Source organism: Semicossyphus pulcher, unplaced genomic scaffold (assembly GCF_022749685.1).
Source record: "Semicossyphus pulcher isolate SPU_LCO1_2020_fin unplaced genomic scaffold, fSemPul1.0.p SCAF_2, whole genome shotgun sequence".
Lineage (NCBI taxonomy): Eukaryota > Metazoa > Chordata > Actinopteri > Labriformes > Labridae > Semicossyphus > Semicossyphus pulcher.
In genome coordinates, this window is record NW_027211693.1 from 6,112,029 (window position 1) to 6,131,388 (window position 19,360).

Here is a 19,360-nt window from a genome sequence, read left to right on the forward strand (position 1 = left end):
CCTGGCTTCGATTCAATTTGCAAAAATGGCACTTCTATTAGTTTTTTGCTGTCTGGGGCTGGCAGTCTAAACATGGCCGTAGACGTCTTCAAACAAAAGTGCTTCACAGATCACCAAACTGAATCTGAAACCTCTCCAGTCACAGCATTTTCAGTGGGATTTGGGTTGGCTATCTCTGGCAACCTTCCTTAAAGGGACAATATTACCATCTTGCCAATACCTGCAGAAAGTAGGCCGGCATGTAGAGGCCGTGTGCGGGGGTTTGAACTTTCCTCTTAGCTTTCTCAGTCTTCACTCTTTTACCTCAGTCAGTTCTCTAGCAAATTCCAGAGAGAGCACCAAAGCTCAACACCATGAGTCAAGGAGAAACTGCCTGAAAGTGTGCGCTGTTATGCCCAATGATTACTGGTCTTGCCCATTTCCAACAGCAGGCTTTTTGCCTCACCTCTGAGCCGGGAACACTTGACTCTTAAACCACATTTAGCTCAATTTCACATAAACACCAGGACATTTTTGTGCTTTCAAATAACCAATGTGATTCCTACCAGAAGGTTAGAAGAGTAGCGTTTTGGCTGGGAGATTTCAGGGTCAAGTCTTGGAATCTGCAGGGATATTATAGTGCACTGCATGGAGAAAAAAAACCCTTTCTTGTCCTTCAGCAGCATCTCAAAGTGCAACTGAGCATCAACAGAGGGCTGAGGTTGTACCGCACAGCCCCCAGGTAACAATGGTGTTGCTGAGTAAGGGCTCAGGGCCCAATGAATCTTTTTTAACTAAACCTTTGACACTGGACAGCTGGGTGCTGAGCTTAATTGTGCTCTAAGAATCAGGAAGCAGATGCCAGCAGCTTTAGAATCTGACGCTGACAGGCAACTAATGATCAGTAAGTGCTCTGAATGCTTAGAGAGAAAGAAACTCTTCCTCCTGCTTGTTCTGTCAGATCCAAAAGGAGGACATTTGTATGCCGGCTAACACACCCGCTGCTGTGTTAAAAGCTAGTTACTACAATAACATGCATATCTCTGTCTCATCCAGGGGAAAGGTCGGACTGTGTAGCTGACAAATTTGAGATGAAAGAGGATTAGTGCGGCGCTTCGCAGGCTCTCTAACTTTTTTTGTGGTATTGATGGGTGTGTTGAGAAGCCGTCAGCCGCCCCATTTGATCTGATTAGAGTGTTGGCACCACTGATCAAAGAACAAGCCTCATTTGCACACTTTGCCTTTGAACCTCTGATGGTGTGAGTAAAATAATTTGGCAGATAGCTACAGTATGTGGCTCCTGACTCCCGCGGTGAATCATAAAGTGAAGGCGTGTATTAGCATATTACAGATCATTTGGACAGAACGTAAATTAAATAAGCCTTACATTAATTTTCTGTAGACGTGCCGGACAAAGACGCGGGAGAAGAAAATTGAAATTACATTATGACGATATTCTTGCTCCTGCTGCTGTAATGGCGCGTTCCTGTGCCCCCTCCCTCCCTGTCAAACCCTCAAGTACGACAGACCACAAGCCTCAGGAGGATTACTGTAATGCATTACCAATGTCAAACAAATCTGACATTTAACACGTCATTTTCAGAGGCTCTCAAACCGCACGACTCACTCTGAGCTTTGCTTTGTTTCATAACTCGTGCTGGATACTTTGCCGTACCTTGAGACGTTTTATTGAAGCCATGCCAAGGTTAAATGTAGAGGAGCAAAACTGCAAAGTCTGCAGTTCCATGCCATAATATATATCATGTTCCCCGTGGTGAATAGTGAATTAGCACCCAGCATCTGGTCTCGTCACTTTTTTCAGCCTAAATTAGAGGAAGGACGGCCTTTGCATTTTCCCCTCACACTGGGCAAAGAGGTGTCCTATCACAGAGTCCTTGAAAATGATCCACTTCCTGTAAATCCCCTCGTAAGATTTTGTCAAATATATCAGTAATAGAAACTTTAAATTCAGTTTTCCGTGTCAAAGAGTTTTTTTGCCAGCGGCGACAAAACGTTGGCCGCGACAACGCGATGTGATCAATGCAGCTGTGCAGGTCGTTTTAAGTCAACTAACACAATTCACTACTGCAGCTACTGTGTCCAATAAAAATCTAACAGATTGCTCCAGGAGTCCGTGCTGATCGATGCATTTTAAGTAAATCAAACAGCATTACACTCCCCGGCCCCCCCGCAGCAGGGCAGGTAGGACCGCACGATAACTAAATTGAGGATTTACAGCACACATAAACACAAGTAACACCAAAGGAATATTAACTCAGACATAGATCCACCTGCATTTCAGCAGGATTTACTTCAGCCTCAGGAGCACTCACAGCCAAGAGCACAATCACTACAAATAAATTCACCTTTATCTCAACAACACAGGATCTAAAGCGCAGGTACATTAACTTCACGCCAACAGCACATGAACATAATATATGCTGCTCTGAGAGCCTCCGTTAACGATGTCAAGACTTGAATCACCTGCTGGGAGGTCTTCTGCAGCGACCTCCTTTCGCCCCCCGTCCTCCACTGGGATCTTTTGCTATGCAGAGTAACGTTAGTCTCTCCGCCTCCTCTTCTCTTGATGGAGGACTTTAGCCCTTTCTGGTTCCTTATGATCCATGTTATAGGATTTAATTTAATTCTCAACTCCGCTTTTTCTTGATTTCATTTGATTTTTACATCACCGGCTACACTTAAAGCTCCTGTGAGGAACTTTTGGTTTGTGATGATTTTGGCGCCCCCTTTGGACAAAGCCGTACCTCTTGTCTTTGCTGATTTTGTCCTGTACATAGTGTTTTTTAATAAAAGATCTTATCCTGCTTTCTTTAACAGTCGTATGTATCACTAAACCCCCAGCCAGCAGTTTCAGGCATTCAAAATAACTGTATAGAAATAATCAATCTTGATGCTGATGGTCTGGTTTGCTTTTGTAGGTGTAGTTTATCAGAGTTATCACGCGGCACAGGGAGGAGACAGACGTTAGGAGAGGAGCAGATATGACGCAGACCTGTGCGGTTCTGACTCCGCGTATGTCACAGACTTCTGTTGGGTTTCGCGGCCCGGTACTAAATGACCTACGGCCCGGTACCGGTCCGCGGTCCGGGGGTTGGGAACCCCTGATATAGAATAATCCGAATTAATTTCAGTCTGATTCATAACCAGCAAAAAACTCCTCACAGCTTTGAAGGGGTGAGGGGAGGAGACGATAGTTCCCGTACCTGTGCACCCGCCATATAGCTATTGACAGTCTGTGTTGCAGCTTACATCCTGGTTCTTCTCCATTATTTGCTTATAAAAAGTTAAAAGTATTACTTGGTGATAAATGTTAAACCTTTTAAGTACTTGCTGTGTAAGTGGTTTCATAACCTTTAATAGCAATCAGAAAAATAGAAGACAGACAGGCATTTAAATAACATCGAAAAAGCATCTTATCTTGCTGCGTGGCTGATTGCTCTGATCAGGAGACATCAATAATTCTTAATGGCACATAAATATTTTCATCCTATCAACATTCAGACAAGCACAGCTACCAGATATCTGTATGTATCATCTTACTGTGGATTTGGAGTTAATACTAAAGGAATAACTATCATTTCATATTCAGTAGATTCACCATTAAATCTTGATCGTGTAGTTTTACGTCTGATTTCTGATAATCTGATGAGCCACAGAAACTTTCCTGCAGATGAATCCAGCTTTCCTTGCTGCAGCTGAGTCTCATTAAAAGTTTTCACTGACTGCACCAATACCTGAGCTCCATTTGGAAAAGTTGAGTCGAGTAATAAGTGGTTAGTTTTTGCTGATCGAGCTCCGGGCTGATAAAAAGAGAGCTGGATTTTTACATTAAAAACATCTCGGCTTTAGTGCTGTAAATGTTCTTATCAGTAAAAGAAACAGACTGTTGTTCCACTCTGAAGATCTGAACTGATGTGTTGTCGTTGTTCTGTCTTGTTTTTTTTTTTTACCGTTTCCATAGCGACAGCATGCCAAAGCGGATGGCCCTGATCTGCTTCCTGTCTCTGGTCATGCTGATGAGCGTCCTGGGAAACCTGCTGGTCATGGTGGCCGTCTGCAAGGACAGACAACTCAGGTACAGCAGAGCTTCTCTCCTTTGTCAAACATGTATATTCATATGTTTCCTGTAGTAGATACACACACTTACAATTACTCACAACTATAAATGATCGTGTCTGGATTTCTACAATAATATTACCTGTTTTTATTCAGTGATAACTCTGGTTTAGATTATAAATGCCGAAAATAACTGCAGCCAGTTGCACCAGCTTTGCACAAGCGCTTTCTTAGGTTAGGGTGCAACACCCACTCTTAACCCTACATTGAAACCAGTGAGTTTGACACTAAATGCCCCCTCATACTTCATCTTATCCCAGTTCTCAAACAATGAGCCATTTAAGGTGGAAGACTTAAGTTGTGGGTCTGTTTACGTTGGAAATATTTCAGCCAATGCAACCCTTCAGATGTTAGAAGCATGTTCACTCAGACCTAAGTTAGAAATAAGGGATCAATCTAGGCTACGATTGAGCGTATAGCTGATGTCACGCTGTGGTGCAATCAGAGTGTCTTTAAGTGAACATGAGAGAATGAATGAGTCTGAGTGAATGTGTGTGAGTGTGTGTGTGTGTGTGTGTGTGTGTTACTGAGACAAAGATAGAAAGGTTGTCTGCAAGAGGGAAAGAGTGTAAGAGAAGTAGAGCGAGAAAACCACCGTTAAGTAATACATCAAGTGTTTCTAAAACAGGAACTTTTGGAAGTGGATTCCCACAACACTGAGCACATGACCACAGCAGGATAAACTGCACAGAAGGATTTTATTAGAAGGACACATGTCACACAATCTATGAATGCACTGTGAAAAGTTGTGTGTGGGATAACAAACATCAGGAGTGCATGCGACAACAGCAGAGCAGACAGGTCATCGTGAGGACGGCTGGTGCTGTGGGAGCCGCTGTCACCGCGATGATTCATTCTTCTCCTGCTCCTCCTCTCCTCCTGTCCTCCCCACCTTCTCTCTCTCTTCTTCTCTTGTGTCATCACTCTCTCTCTTTTGCCTTTCCCTCTCCTTCTCTGTCGCTGTGTGTCTCGCTGAGAGCTGGACACTCTCTCTGTCTCCCTCTCTTTCCATTTTGTGACACCTGAGAGCTCAGGGTGACCTTTGTCCCCAGGATGATAGCTTGGCGTGTGTGTTGGTTAGAAGAAGACTGCAGGCAAAAAGTTTGCATAGACAGGTGTGTGTTTGTGTGTTTGTGTGAATGACAGTAATTGAAGTGAGGTTACATTTCCATGTAATTGCCTACATGTAGTGTGTGTGCTTGTGTGTGTGTGTGCTGTATGTGCGTGTTTAAGAAAGCTGATGAGTGACAAAGTCACCGCTGTGATTCTTCACCTCCCTGAGGAGAGAACGATGACAAACCATATTTGTTTCTCCGAGCCTCATTGTGTCTCTGTCCACGGGGAAACACACACACACACACACACACACACACACACACAGAAAGTGAGACATTAATTTCTTAATTCGCGGCACACTTTCAAATATGAAAAGGACTCATGCAGAGTACAGCCACACAAACAGACACAAAAACAGACAAAGACATCTCATTTCACACCTTCTCAGTGGGAGTGTCCCGTGGGGGCAGAATTCGTGACAAAATATGAAGAATAACTCAGAGGACATCATTAAAAACCAACAAAGCTGTTCAGTGTTTGCAAAACAGCAAGCAAACATTCAGCTTGTTATTTCACAGCATCAGTCTGTCTGACAGTTTTTAGGTCAGTCAGTATTTTACATTTATCACTTTATATATTGTCCTCATTTTTAGCCGTATCCTTATTGTAGTAATGCAAACATTAACTCCACAAGAAGCAATGATTTAGCAAAACAAGCTACATGTTACCCTGTTAGGCTAAACTTTGGGACAGCATTGTAACAGGACAATAAGATGTATTATTAAAGAGCAAGCAGCCCTAAAACAGGCTAAAACACTGTTCAGCCTTCAAGTTAGGAGAGCTGGAGGCATTACACACACACACACACAGGGAGCTGACACCAGCAGAGGGTGATTCAGAGGGTGCTAAACTACTCATCAATAACTACCACACACAAACACAACCACCGCTACCAATCACCTCTTGTTTCTCTCAGTGTGTCATGAGTGCGAATAGGAAACCCACACACACACACACACACACACACACACACACACACACACAGATACACGCTGCCACACAGCCTGCACACTGTTTACAGACACTTAGCAGACCCATAAGCACGTGTGGTGATAAATCTGTGGTCACGGCAGCTTTCTTTGCTTCAGTATTATTAGAGATGCAAGATATGGATTTTTTTCAGCCTATACTGATAACAAATAATTACCTGCTTCTCATGAAGATAATATGACTGATAATTGTATATTCTGTATGTTTGAAAAGGAATAAATGTTAATGCACACCTGAGGGTTAGACAGGCAGAGATTTAATATTCCACTGCTCTCAGAAGCCACTGTAGGACATGTGCTGCAATCGTGTTGTCTCTCCTGAAAGTAAGAAAAATGCCATAATAATTTATATGTCCCCATATGTCTTTTAGAAAAAAGCCATTTGAAAAAGCTCATCTGCCCATTTGAGTAATTAAACATTAAAAAAATACACACTGTGGCCTTGAAGCGATGCAGGAAGTTTTCTGTTAGCGTGTCTAGTACTATAAATGCTGCCGTAATCTGAAAAGTGTTGTTGCTGAGGCGTTTCTGCCTCTGGAAACATTTAACAAAATAAACAAAATGCAAAGTTAATGCATTTTCTTAGAAGCTGAGTTGTTTTGTTTTAACTCCCCCAGGGTTATTTAATTTGCATGTTCTTAGCTTTAAGATTTCACCAGCTGCAGAAGACCAAACCAGCGTTCCAGCGTCGTCGTCTGTCCTCCTCTCTGGCCTCGCTTCTTACTCAGTTTGTAACGAGAGGTTTTTAATTAACCTCCCTGTTAAAGGCCCTCGTATCTCCTCCTCTGCTGTCCATATTACACAGTAGACGTCATGTGCGTCTGTAAATTACACCTACCACACTGTAACACAATCCCTTTATGAAGTTATTTATTCTCTGCACTTTAAGCTAAACACGATATGTCATAAGCATGACACCACCCTCTCTGGGCATGTTAATAGCCTCTAAACTGTTCTGAGTTATCGCCAACTCTGTGGTGCATGTATAAAGTATATAGTGTGTGTGTATGTATTTAAACCTGTAGCCATGCTTCTACATGTGCATCTTTTCGTGAGTACTTGCGTGTCAGATGCGTGGATGTGAACATGTGTGTGCCAACATGATGAACGCGTGCCCCACATGCAGCGTGCGGAGCAGACAGCTGCTTGTTTCCAGCACTAACAGCCTGTTTTTAGGGGCTGTTTGGGTTACTGACAGGCAGATGGAAAACCCTCACAGCGATCCGCTCTTACTGGGGCTATTTATAGACAGCAGACCGTGGAGAACGGGCCAGCTGACTGACCGACTCGCTCACTGATTAGTTGGCTGGCTGCGGTGGTTCGTCGATGAATGCAAAGGATTAGCAGCCTCATTAGGAAAAGGAGAATTTGCCAAATCTCACCACTCTACATTGTGTTTCCTACCTGAACTTGAACTGAGGAGGCATTGTTAATTATGTCTGCTTTTGCGTGTGGGACGTGTAGGCATAATAATGTTAATTTCACTACAGGAAAGATTCAATGTCTCTTTAATTTGGTGGAAAAATAAGTGGATATATTTGAATTTCTGTCAGCAATCGGCTTAAATGAGTTGAAACATATCGACATGTTGGACACCAGCCAAAATCAAATATCATGTATCACTAATTTTATTGATATTTCCAATGATACTAAATCCCTCTGACTGATTTATCCATTACTTTACAAAAACAACCTCCTTGTTAAGGCCCTGACTTCACAGCTGGCTGGCAGAGTGGTATCCACTCACGTTGTGTTGACAGGTCTGGTCTTTGTCGAGCGCAGAGCCACACAAGAGAAATCCTGCTGCGTGTGTGCGTATGATGGAGAGATGGAAAGAGACAGGGAGGGGGTATTTATGCATGTGTGAGGGTGACAGATAGTCGGTGTGTCCCAGCTGCATCATTTGCAGGTTTATGAAATCTAACCTTGTTCTGAGTTGTTAGTAACCTCATGCTGGAAAAACAACAACATGTGCTTCAGCTTAAAGTGTCAGCCTGCATAGAAAAAGTGCTCGATTTGTAACAATAGCAGTGATGTAGACTATTAGAAAAGGAGATAAGAGAGCTTCTAGCAGCTCATTGAAGAAGACAAACTGTGGAAAGAGATAACAGTGATAGAAATAAGTATAATAAAATAAGTAATATGTCACTGAAGAAGGTGTACAACATCTTCAAATGTACCTGTCAGCCAATATTTCAGTTTGAGTTCCTCCGTCCATCTTTCTCTTTTTAAGTTTAATTGGTTGAATTTTATACAAACCAGCTTTACTGCCACTTGCAAACAACAGACCTTTCTGCAGAGGTGTTTGGCCTTAAATCAAACTTATTTTCCTGCTGCAATAACATCTTGAGGGCTGCACGGTGGTGCTGTGTTTGCATGCGTGGGTCCCCTCCCACAGCTCGTTAGGTTCATTGGTGACTCTCAATTGCCCGTAGATGTGATTGTGAGTGTGAAAGGTTGTCTGTCTCTATGTGTCAGTCCTGTGATTGACTGGCGATCAGTCCAAGGTGTAACCCCGCCTCTCGCCCAATGACAGCTGGGATAGGCTCCACCCCCCCCCCCTGCGAACCTGAACAGGAAAAGCGGTGTAGATAATGGATGGATGGCATTTTGTTTTGTGGTTGTGAACAGTAGAGCTGGACTGTGGAAATGTTGGTATTAATGTATATGCCAATGACTACGATTTTGCACTACAGAAATGATACAGTACGGAGCCCTAAGCGAGTCGAGATCTGGAGAAAACAACCGGGAAATACTTGTTATCACAGGAAAATGGAGTAAATAAAATGTATGGATGCATGTCTAATTAGGGCTTCCGTACTGAAGATATGTTCAGTCACTTTTCTGTAGGAACAATGTCGTGGTAAATGTTTATGTAACAGTAGTTATTAAAGCAGTATGAAGCTGGCTCAGGTTGTGTGTGTGACGTGTGCGTAGTAGAGCTTCTAAAGAAAGCCTTGCTGAGCGAGTGAATGTTTGTGTGTCTTGAATGATTCAGGTCACAGTTACTCACTGCCTTCATTCAGTTGCGATGATAATACAAAATACTCATTCACACAACAGCTGCGACTCCGTATCTCAGTTCACTCTCTCCAACACTAAAACACTCTGCAGAATCTGCTGAGTGCAAATGATGTCCTTCCCTTGAAACAGATTTCATTTACACACAGAGGTCATGTCGGCATCCAGTTGCTCCCCTACAACATAACAAATAAATAGCTTTTGCACCATGTTAAAGACTAAATATTGAAACAACAATTTGAGTCAACAAATGAGCCTTAAAGGCTTATTCCGGATGTCCTTAACCAGTGGTTTTATAGTTACAGGCCCCTCACTCTAACCACTATGCCACCCTGAACTGAAAGGACGATATAGAACACAGTCTAACATATCTTAGGGTTATTGCAGTGTTTTCCCTTTGTCATCTCAGCAATACTTAGTAGGAACAGTACAACACTCAGGTGTGACAGCTGTGCTACTTAGAGAGAGAGTCACCTTTTATCACAGAGAGAGAGATTAGGACTCTGCAGGTTGTTAGTTAGCAATCAGAGTGGATTCAGTCCTCCAGTCTCTTTTATAATCGTGATTTTTTTTGCCTATTTGAAGAGTGACTCCACCTTAATCTCTTTCTCTCTCTGCGGTTTTACCTCATTTTAAGTTTACTCATGTTTGAGTGGAGTTAGAGACTCAACTTTTTCACTTTGCACCCTGTCTTCCTGCACAGCCTCCAGTGAAGGGGAAGATGGATGCGTCCTCTTCCCTTCTTACTTTGTTGTCCTCCTGAAGTCAATTGTTTTGTGAAAAATGGAACAAATATTTTACGGCAAAAAAAAGTTTTCCAGTTTTTCTTTGCAGGAATAGAAGTCAAACTCAGAGCCTGAACTTTCCACAAACTTCCAAGTGAATTTAGCTTCGGCTGTTTGAGCATATTTCTGCCTTTGTTTAAAGACTCTCATGTCAACATCACAGGACCAGTACGAGTGTAACCATAAAATATTGAAGCTGATGTTATTTATATAGGACATAATATTGTAAGGCTGGGTATAAATTCCTGTTTATGTTTGCTGTTGTTTTGCCGATGTTCATTGAGGGAGGCGTCCACCATAGTGGGTAATTAGTGGGTAAAATCTTTGTGGTGGACAGCAGCTCAGTCTGTAGGGACTTGGCTTGGGAACTAGAGGGTGGCCGGTTCAAGTCCCGGTATGGGCTAAGTATGGCATTGGGGCTGGTAGCTGGTTCCTTTCCTGGGCACTGTCAAGGTGCCCTTGAGCAAGGCACTGAATCCCCAACTGCTCAGGGTGCATGTCCATGTGCAGCCCCCTCACTCTGACATCTCTCCATTATTCCACTTGGTAATTAATAAAATACAAATTTAAAAAATCGGCATAGAAGTAGAGTCAGGTGAGGGAAGAGGGAGTTATTGTGATAAAGCAGTAGTTCGGCGTTCTGGGGAGAAGAAGATGCACGTTGAGCAAGCGAGAGCTGTGAGTGAGAAAAGCAGTTAGCCAATCTGTTGTTGTTTTTCCGGAGACACCTCAAGGTCAGCTGTTGCTGCGACAAGGAAGTAAATCTGGGCTCTGTTGAGCTCGCAACACACAGCACCTCTTCCTCATTCTTCCTTCGTACATCTAGCTACCACGCAGCGTGACAATATACACAATTTTATAACAAGTCGCATTTGTTTTTGTTTCTTAGTTCCACACTTTTTACTTCATGTAATTGTCTAGCAGTGGGTTAGCTGTGGCTCGCTCAAGCTACAATCAGCTGTATTCATTATCATTAAAAATCCACTTGGCAAAATGAAATTATGAAATTGATTAATATGAATCATTTTTTGAATAAATAACCTCCCTAGAAAACAGTTCATTCTTATCACTCAGTTTCTTAATGACAAACACCTCTGTACATAAATAAAACATGGTTTATTTTGCTGTAATGAGTTAATTGAAACTTCTTCATTTGGCTCTTCCTTTAATTTACAATCGCTCTTTATTTAGAAGCAATTTAATCGAAAATACAAAAGTTCCTTTTTGTCATGTTTTGTTTTTATAATTACGAGGACGTGTAAAGAGCTGTTTTATTGTTTTTCTATGATTGTTAAGGACGGATGTTTTCATCAGCAGCAAACAAATAAACTCTTCTTTGTTTTTGCAAAAACAATGTGTTTGTCATTCAGTGTCACTGCTCTGCAGTACATTTACTCTTTAATGGAACTGCCGATCTTTGTTGCTGTCTCTTAGATTTTATTTATTTAAATCATATTCATCTGGATTTTGGCTGCTTTAAAAGAAACAGACAAAAAAGCAGCAGCATGCACTCCTCTCATATTCCATTTAAGAATCTTAACATGGACTGTAAAGACTGATCATTCTTCCAAAAACAGTGATTAAAAAAATAACATCTTGTGTCCTTCTGTCTCATTCTCTCCCTCCATCAGGAAAATCAAGACCAACTACTTCATCGTGTCTCTGGCCTTTGCCGACCTGCTGGTGTCGGTGCTGGTGATGCCGTTTGGTGCCATCGAGCTGGTCCACCAGCACTGGATCTATGGCGAGACCTTCTGCCTGGTCCGGACCTCGCTGGACGTCCTGCTGACCACAGCGTCCATCCTGCACCTGTGCTGCATCGCCCTGGACAGGTCAGACATAGTGCCTTTATTTGGGTTGGTTTGTGTGTTTGACTTGGCATGCAGCCTGCACATGTTTACATTTTTATACTTTTATACTATAACGGCTGGTTTTGCCTCATGTTTTCTCCCTTCAATTACAGAGGGCAGCATATTTTTACAATGTTATATTGTTTGGGTGTTTCACTTGAAAGAATAGCTTTCTATTCTGTGTTTCTGATGTAAATGATGTTTCTTTATTATTGCACTACAAAGGTGAGAGGCTTGTCTTTATGTAGGCAATACTCTTAACGCTCTGTGTGTAGGTCTTGTGTGTGTGGAGGCGCTGCTGATGCAGTGTGCCTAAATCTTTGTTGTTTGGTGTTTGGAAAGGACCTACAGCATTTGCAGATGCTTTCGCTTACACAGTTCTTCCTATGCCTGTTTTACACCATGAACAGTGTCGATAAATAACCCACAGTAGTCTGCTGTTAACAACAGCATCTGACTGTCCACCATCTCCAGCTACCAGGTTCAAACATCACAGATGCACAATCTGCAACATTACGTTGGACAGGTGTGAGGCCTATACAGGCTCTTTGTGTGTGACGTGGTGTTGTCGCAGGTCAGGGAGGTGATGCAGGGACTGAATCAGATTTACCGCCTTTGGGATGGAGTGTAGATGAAGTGTCCAAGATTAATGGTGAGGATCTACAAGAAAACGTACTGTGTCTGTTCACCCAAACGCACAGAAAACATACGTCTTTCCCTTCCCCAAGTGTTCTCTTGACTTGTTTTGTTTATTGAAAGGGTAGAAAATACTGAAAAGTTGCCCACAACCTTAGCAAACCACTAAAGTTAAAAACAAACACACCACAAAAGTAGGACCAGTGCTGAAACACAAGTCTGTGAATCTCTAATAATGATATTCAGCTGCAGAGTGCTATACAGTGTTGTCTGCTTCAAGCAAAGCCCTTCATTTTGACAGCTCTGATATTAACTGGAGGGAGAGGACTTGGAGACTGATTGTGCACAAATTGTGTCAGAATGCAGAGCAGATAACTTGTTGTATTTCCTCTGCAGCCGGACTGATTTCATTTATTTCAACAAAGTAGACTAAAAAAGACGTTGGCATTTAAAGCACCTGGCAAAATTCAGCTCTGCAGCAGACATGCAGACGATTCAACCTGCAAGAGAGCACGGTGACAGTTATTCCTTCAGGCTCCCTATGCTGTTTATGCGTCAGAATAAATGATGCTTTCTGATTACGGAGCTTTTCTTCCCCTCGTGCTGATGCACAGCCGCGTGCATTCTGAAGAGAACTGACCCTCTAGAGTCTGTCAGGGTCCGCAGGCTACGACTTTGTTATAGGAAGCAAGTCACGATCAATGAGCTGGCTCCATGACCTCTTGCTAGTTCATTACTTAGCTTGCAATGGGTTCGCTTTGTTAGCAGGTTAGCTGGGTCACCCCTGTTACCAGACCCCTATGTTCTGTGACATTAAGATTAGTTACAAAAGGATAAATGGACACTTCAGTGCAGTTTGAATGGGAAAGGATCCGTTCAGTGTGGAGATACCTTTATCTTAAGTCCAAGTGTCTTGCCTGCTTATTTAATAATAATAATAATAATAACTTAGATTAACTCTTACTATTACTACGATTTATATAGCGGCATTCAAGAAACTCAAGGTTGCTTTACATGGGAGTTCAAACTAAAACAAATAAACACAAGTACTAAGAAAGAAAGCACAGTGAGCTGGGGAACGCTTGTTATTGAAAACGAGGTTTTGAACAGGTTTTTAAATGACTGATTGCTTGTTGCGTTGCAGATCTCAATAGGGAGAGAGTTATAGAGGGCGGGGGCCACCACACTGAAGGCTCAGACCCCAAAAGTCAGCAGGCAGGTGTGGGGAATGGTGAGCAGGCCCGTGTCTGAGGACTGCAGATTCCAGGATGGGGTACAGGGGTGGAGGAGGTCAGAAAGGTACTGTGGGGCCAGGGCATGTCGGGATTTGTAGGTGAGAAGAAGGATTTTAAAGGAGATGCAGGACCTGACCGGGAGCCAGTGAAGGTGGATGAGGGTGGGGGTGATGTGTTGCCAGAGCAGGTGCGGGTCAGAACCCTGGCAGCACAGTTCTGCACATGAGCGCCTCGTGTTTTTCCGCTGTGTGCGGCTCGTGTTTTTGGGGAAACGCTCTGAGTGCCTCGAGTTGAAAAAACTTCAACTCACAGCAGAAAAGCACCCAGCGTCATTGCGTCGTTTTTCTCATTGTCCAATCGGATGAATGGAGAGGCGGGCCTTCTGTCGCCGTGTTTCCTCTTTCTCATGTACCCACACGGATCTCTGTTTCCCTGTGTTTAACGTATTTAGGATCAGCCTCTCCCCCTCCATCAAAGCCAGAGCAAGAGCCCTCCGCCGTCCATTTTTTAATACAGATATAACTAATCTGTTGAACACAAAGTTAAGTATTTTAGCCAAAATAAATGGAAGATCTGTCAGTTTACAAAATAACAGTTAGGTTAATCTCAGCTAATGATTCGGTGGTTGCCTTAACAACAGAAAAAGGCCGCAGGCTTCAACAGAAAAGGCAGTGCTTTTTTATGGACATTCATCATGAACTGGCTATCATGAATATAAAACATTATAAGTGCACCATGTGTCTTCATTGAATAATGATTTGTCTGTTTGTGTGTAAATGTAACCAACATTAGGTTGTTTGTTAGCAAACTGTCACTGCAAACTCTCTGCAGATGCTAATATGCAGAGAAGATGAGACGGCTTTCCACAGAAGGTTCACCATCTCCAGAAAGAGATGCTCACAATGCTACTGCTCCTATGGCTTACATAAGAACAACACTTCTGAAAGTAAGCTAAATGTTTATGGGCAGCTATTGTATGGCTCGGTCTGAGCCCATTTATACAGCCAGAGCACAACACCGTACAAAACAGTCGGGATAGATTTGTTGAAAATTGAAAACAAGTTTATACTCCACCTATCAGGGTCCAGATTTTGGGCTTGGAAAATATGGACACTCTGCGCCGGTCGATAAATAAACTGTGACTTGTTTGGGGAGTTTCTCTGATACATTTTTCTTGGAGTCTCTGGTGTGTTGATGCTGAGGGCTTGGCAGCCGGTGATGTGAGAAAATCAGACCAGATAGAGTAAACCTTATCATCGAGACAGCTGGATTAAACTTCACTTTAACGCCACAAAGGCCAAATTGAAAAGGATGTGAGCTGAAGTCAAAGTCTTATCACTGGTTTAACACACATGCTGATCCGTGTTGTAAGCCATAAAAACATTGAAAATGCGGATCAAATGTTTTGTGTTGGAGTTAATGAAAAATGTGGCCGCCCTGATTGTAATCTCGGGACCGAGCATCACTCCGGCTGGATGCTGAGGGAATATTATGCTGTGATTTTATCATTATTAATGCTAATCATGTCGTTTTCAACAATAACAACACATGTAACAATCTGGAGGACTGCAAACTTGACCTCTACGACCTCTCACTGACGCATTTACACTAATATAACATTCACAATTGTTATATGTGTATTTTAATGTAAATACTCCACAAACACAGGATCATATTCCAAACGAGACAAAGCTTCAGATGCACAGCTCAGCAGCTGAAGGAGGAAATGGTTCCTTCATTCAATTATGAGTCCGGAGGAGCTTAGTTCTCTTCTATACATCCAGCTGCCTCTGCATCCTGCAGCCTCCATTTACAATTCACAGCGAGGCAATTAGAGCCCTCATTACCCCCATTGTGCTCCTGTCCCCACTGAATCATATCACACCCCCTAACCTCCTCTTCTTCTTTGTTGTTGATTTTGACGGTTCTCTTAAGAACATTATTGCAGACGCCGGTGCACTTCCCTTCATTTTAACTTCTTGCTGCTTGAAAGATGCTGATAATAAGACTAGTTTAATAAGAAGCCCCGGCTTTGGTATGCAGCATTGTCTTATCTGTGTCTTGTTGATTGTCTAATGTGCTCTCAGTTATACTGACTACACTGAATTATTGGACGTGCAACAAGCACTAAAGAGCAACTCCACTCGTGTTATATAAAATGCTCTGCTTGAAATTAAATTGTGTCTGATATGTTTATTTCTGCAAAATATGTTTAATTACCTCATAAAAGATCTTCCCAAGGCATCTCCTCCTTTTGCCTCATTAAAAATGTCCAAATCTGCATCGTGGGCAGAAATGTTAACGTTAGTAGTCAGTAGTGAGTTTGTAAAAATTACGATGGTGGTTACAGCTGGCTCGCGCATCGCTGAAGTGGTTGCCATAGGTTGCACATAACAATATGCAGAGCGTCACCCCATCCATTAACGGGATTGGCTCCTTAGGTTTGTGACGTCTCAAACCTGCCAGTCTGAAAACGTGTTGTTCAGCCCGTCCTTGGTACACTGCAGTTTAAAAGCAGACAGGCCCAGCCATGGAGATGACTACTGATGTTGATATGTCTTGTAACTCATGAAGAACACCACATGGAGATGTTTAAGAGGTTAAACACTGGATTTTCACTGGAGGGGGGCTTTAAAACTTGGTTAACGTTGCAAAAGGGACTTTTGTTATGTTTAGGGGAGGTTAGGTAAATATTTACTGTAACTAACATGACACTAGATGGGCACCCACAGCCTTATATTTTGAAGTGCTGGGCCTCTTACTGAGCTGCCGTATTTGATGACTGGGGAGTCACAAAGAGCTTCTCTCATCATCTGAAGTGTTTTAATGCATCAAATAACTGTCAGACTGTAATTATAGGCTGTCAGACGACGTTAGATGAAGTTTGTGGATATATTAAAAGCACCAGACCGACTGACACACAGAGAGACTTAAAGTGCGTCCTCGTGTGAAACTGCAGGATGAGACCAAGAATTAATGAAAGTGTCACTCAGTCAGCTGCAGCAACACGCAGCAGAGAGTCTGGAGTCCCTCATGGCACAAAGCGCAGATTAAGTGTGTGTATTTGTGTTCTGCTGGATATTTAAAAATGTTCAACAAACACATAAAACCCTCGCATTCTGCAGAACAACATAAACAAAGGCACCACAGATTAAAAGAAGCATGGGCAGATTTTACACTGGATTTGTCGCTAATCCTCCTTCATTACCAAAATTCTGAACCAGAACGTCTTCTGTGTTGTGGGTGAGATAAACACAATCACAGCGACACACAAACAAAAGATTTAGAGCACAGAGAAAGAAAGACGTATTCGGTGTTATTCTGTTTTCTGTCTGAGTAAGGTACAGTTTGCATGCACCATCATATGACATATTTGGAAGCCCAGAACAACTACAGGCTTTTCAGCTCGGATTTAGAGCCTCAAACTAGCTGCAAAACTGTGCATGAGGCGCTGTCAGCACGGCTCAGCGTGCAAGAGAGCTCAGCTTTGTTGGTCAGTGTAGCAAGCACTAAAGAATTTATTGCTTAAATTTACAACATCTACCTTTTACCTCACTCAAAAATACATTCACACACCTACAAATCCAACCCTAAATACCTGATAGGTAATACTCTTACTTATAAAAAGACCACTGTTCTGTCTGTTGTAACATCTTTAAGGAGAGTCCTATAACTGCAGAATGTCATTTGTAAATTTATTTACAGATTTTTTCCCTTGTCTGAAAACATGCAGAGAAGTTTAGGTAAAGTTTGCACATCTGTCTGTTTCAAACAAGTTCCACCAACCTGAGGGATAAGCCAACCTCTAAGTCACCTTAGTGGCGAAACCCAGGGGAAAACAGCACAGACACTCCTCGCTGCTCTCACAGCGTGCTGCTGTAAGCACACAGGCGTAATTAAAAGTGACTGCGATGAGAAGGATCATAATTTCTGTCAACTTAAAGCTTCAACCGGGCAAAATAACACTGTGAAAACTGAAACTGGAACATGACAGGGACATCTCCAACCCTGCCCAGAATGAGTGTTTCATCCTTGCAAGGTTTTTGCCTCCCCTGCAATTTCTAAGGGACATGCTTATGGATTGTTTTTTTACTGCTCTGAAATTGATGGAATTAAAATAAATAGGCGTCTGTAAGAAAAGATTCTAGAACTGTCTTGAGAAAATAATAGTATGCATGATTTATGGAAGACAGATCTTCAACCTGGAAGGGCAGAACCTCCCAGACAGTTCATGTTTAGAGCTCATGTAAGGTCACGGTGTTGGGTCGAAGCTCTGCCAATCATGGTAAAACAGACGTGTGAGGCAGTTCTGCCCCAGAGACCCAAGTCAGGTCAAAACAGTCTAATTAGAGGCACTGAGTTTCTCCTTAGGAACATCGGCCTCGGGGGAGGGCACCTTGACTGTACAGGAAGTGAAGAGGATGGGATTTCCTTAGACAGTTCAGGGCCGTAACAGTCATGTAAAGCTATTGATATAGTGTATTTTAGCTCTTTAAACATCGACAGAGTGCAGGCTTTTGCAGTTGTACAAAGTGGCCCACGATTTAAAAAAATCTGACCTAGAATCAGCTCTTGCAATAATCGTATGACACTGTGCTCTAGCTCATTGTTTTGACATGTTAAAGTATAAAGAGCTCCAGAGTCTGCTTGGGGTGTTGGTCAGAAGAGCTGGATGGGTCAAGCTAATTAAGAGCAGTCCTCCTTCAGTGTTGCATCTCTCAAGTAGTTTTGATGCCCAAACGTAACCAAACATTTTCACAAGGTTAACCACATGCTTATTATTGTTGCACGTCCAAAACTCAAAAAAAGTAAATGTGTCTCAGTAAGTTTTACAATGTGTCTCATTCAATGTCTGTATATAAAGATGGACGACGCGTCTCCTTCTGCTCCCATTGTACGAAAGTGATGCCAAAATAGCCCCTGTGATAGGCGCTGCCATCTTGCGATGGTGACGTCACTTGGAGCCAGAGTCCACGCAGTAGAGATCGGCGGGTGGCGCTGCCGTAGCCACTTTCGCTAACCCAAACACACACTTAACTCACCGAAAAGCAGCAAGGATCTCGCTCGCCTACGTGTTTAACAGCAGAACAGCTTCTTGTGTTGGTCTGAGGTTAACGTTCGCAGGTATGTAAACTTCAATGACTGTAGTGATTGTTTTTGTTACGTCTCCTCTCGCCGTTCGTCCTCCACTCTGCTAATCCAGAACAGATCGGCTGCAGAAGCCAGATTTGTCAAAAGAGCTGTCAATCATCATCTTGACAGCATCAAATAACTAATTAAAAATAAACTTGTCAGAAAAATGAACACTTGGACGTAAATCAGCATGATAATAACTAGCTAAAATGACAGAAACCATGTTTGAGAAAAATGTATTTGACGTGTATTTTGATTTTATAGTTTGACTCATGTCCCATCTGTTTACATGGAGGAGGCGGGCTTTATGACCTATACTGCAGCCAGTCAGCAGGGGGCGACAGAGAGGGTTTGGCTTCACTTTAAGGGAGCTGTCATGCCGTCCATCTTTTTATACAGTCTGTGGTCTAATTGGACATTGGTTATTTGCCATTGGTAATTGGGTCGTTTTATTTTGAAAGTCTAACTGCAGTTTGCAA

At 42.6% G+C, this 19,360-nt stretch overlaps 1 protein-coding gene across 1 annotated transcript in view; it reads left to right on the top strand.

Annotated features, from left to right (window-relative positions):
* The window catches only part of htr4 (5-hydroxytryptamine receptor 4), a 129,913-nt gene that overhangs the window by 46,528 nt on the left and 64,025 nt on the right, over positions 1 to 19,360 (top strand). Inside the window, 2 exon segments of the mRNA XM_069670340.1 lie at positions 3,962 to 4,075; positions 11,659 to 11,859. Of these exon segments, the coding sequence (XP_069526441.1) occupies positions 3,962 to 4,075; positions 11,659 to 11,859 (315 nt within the window).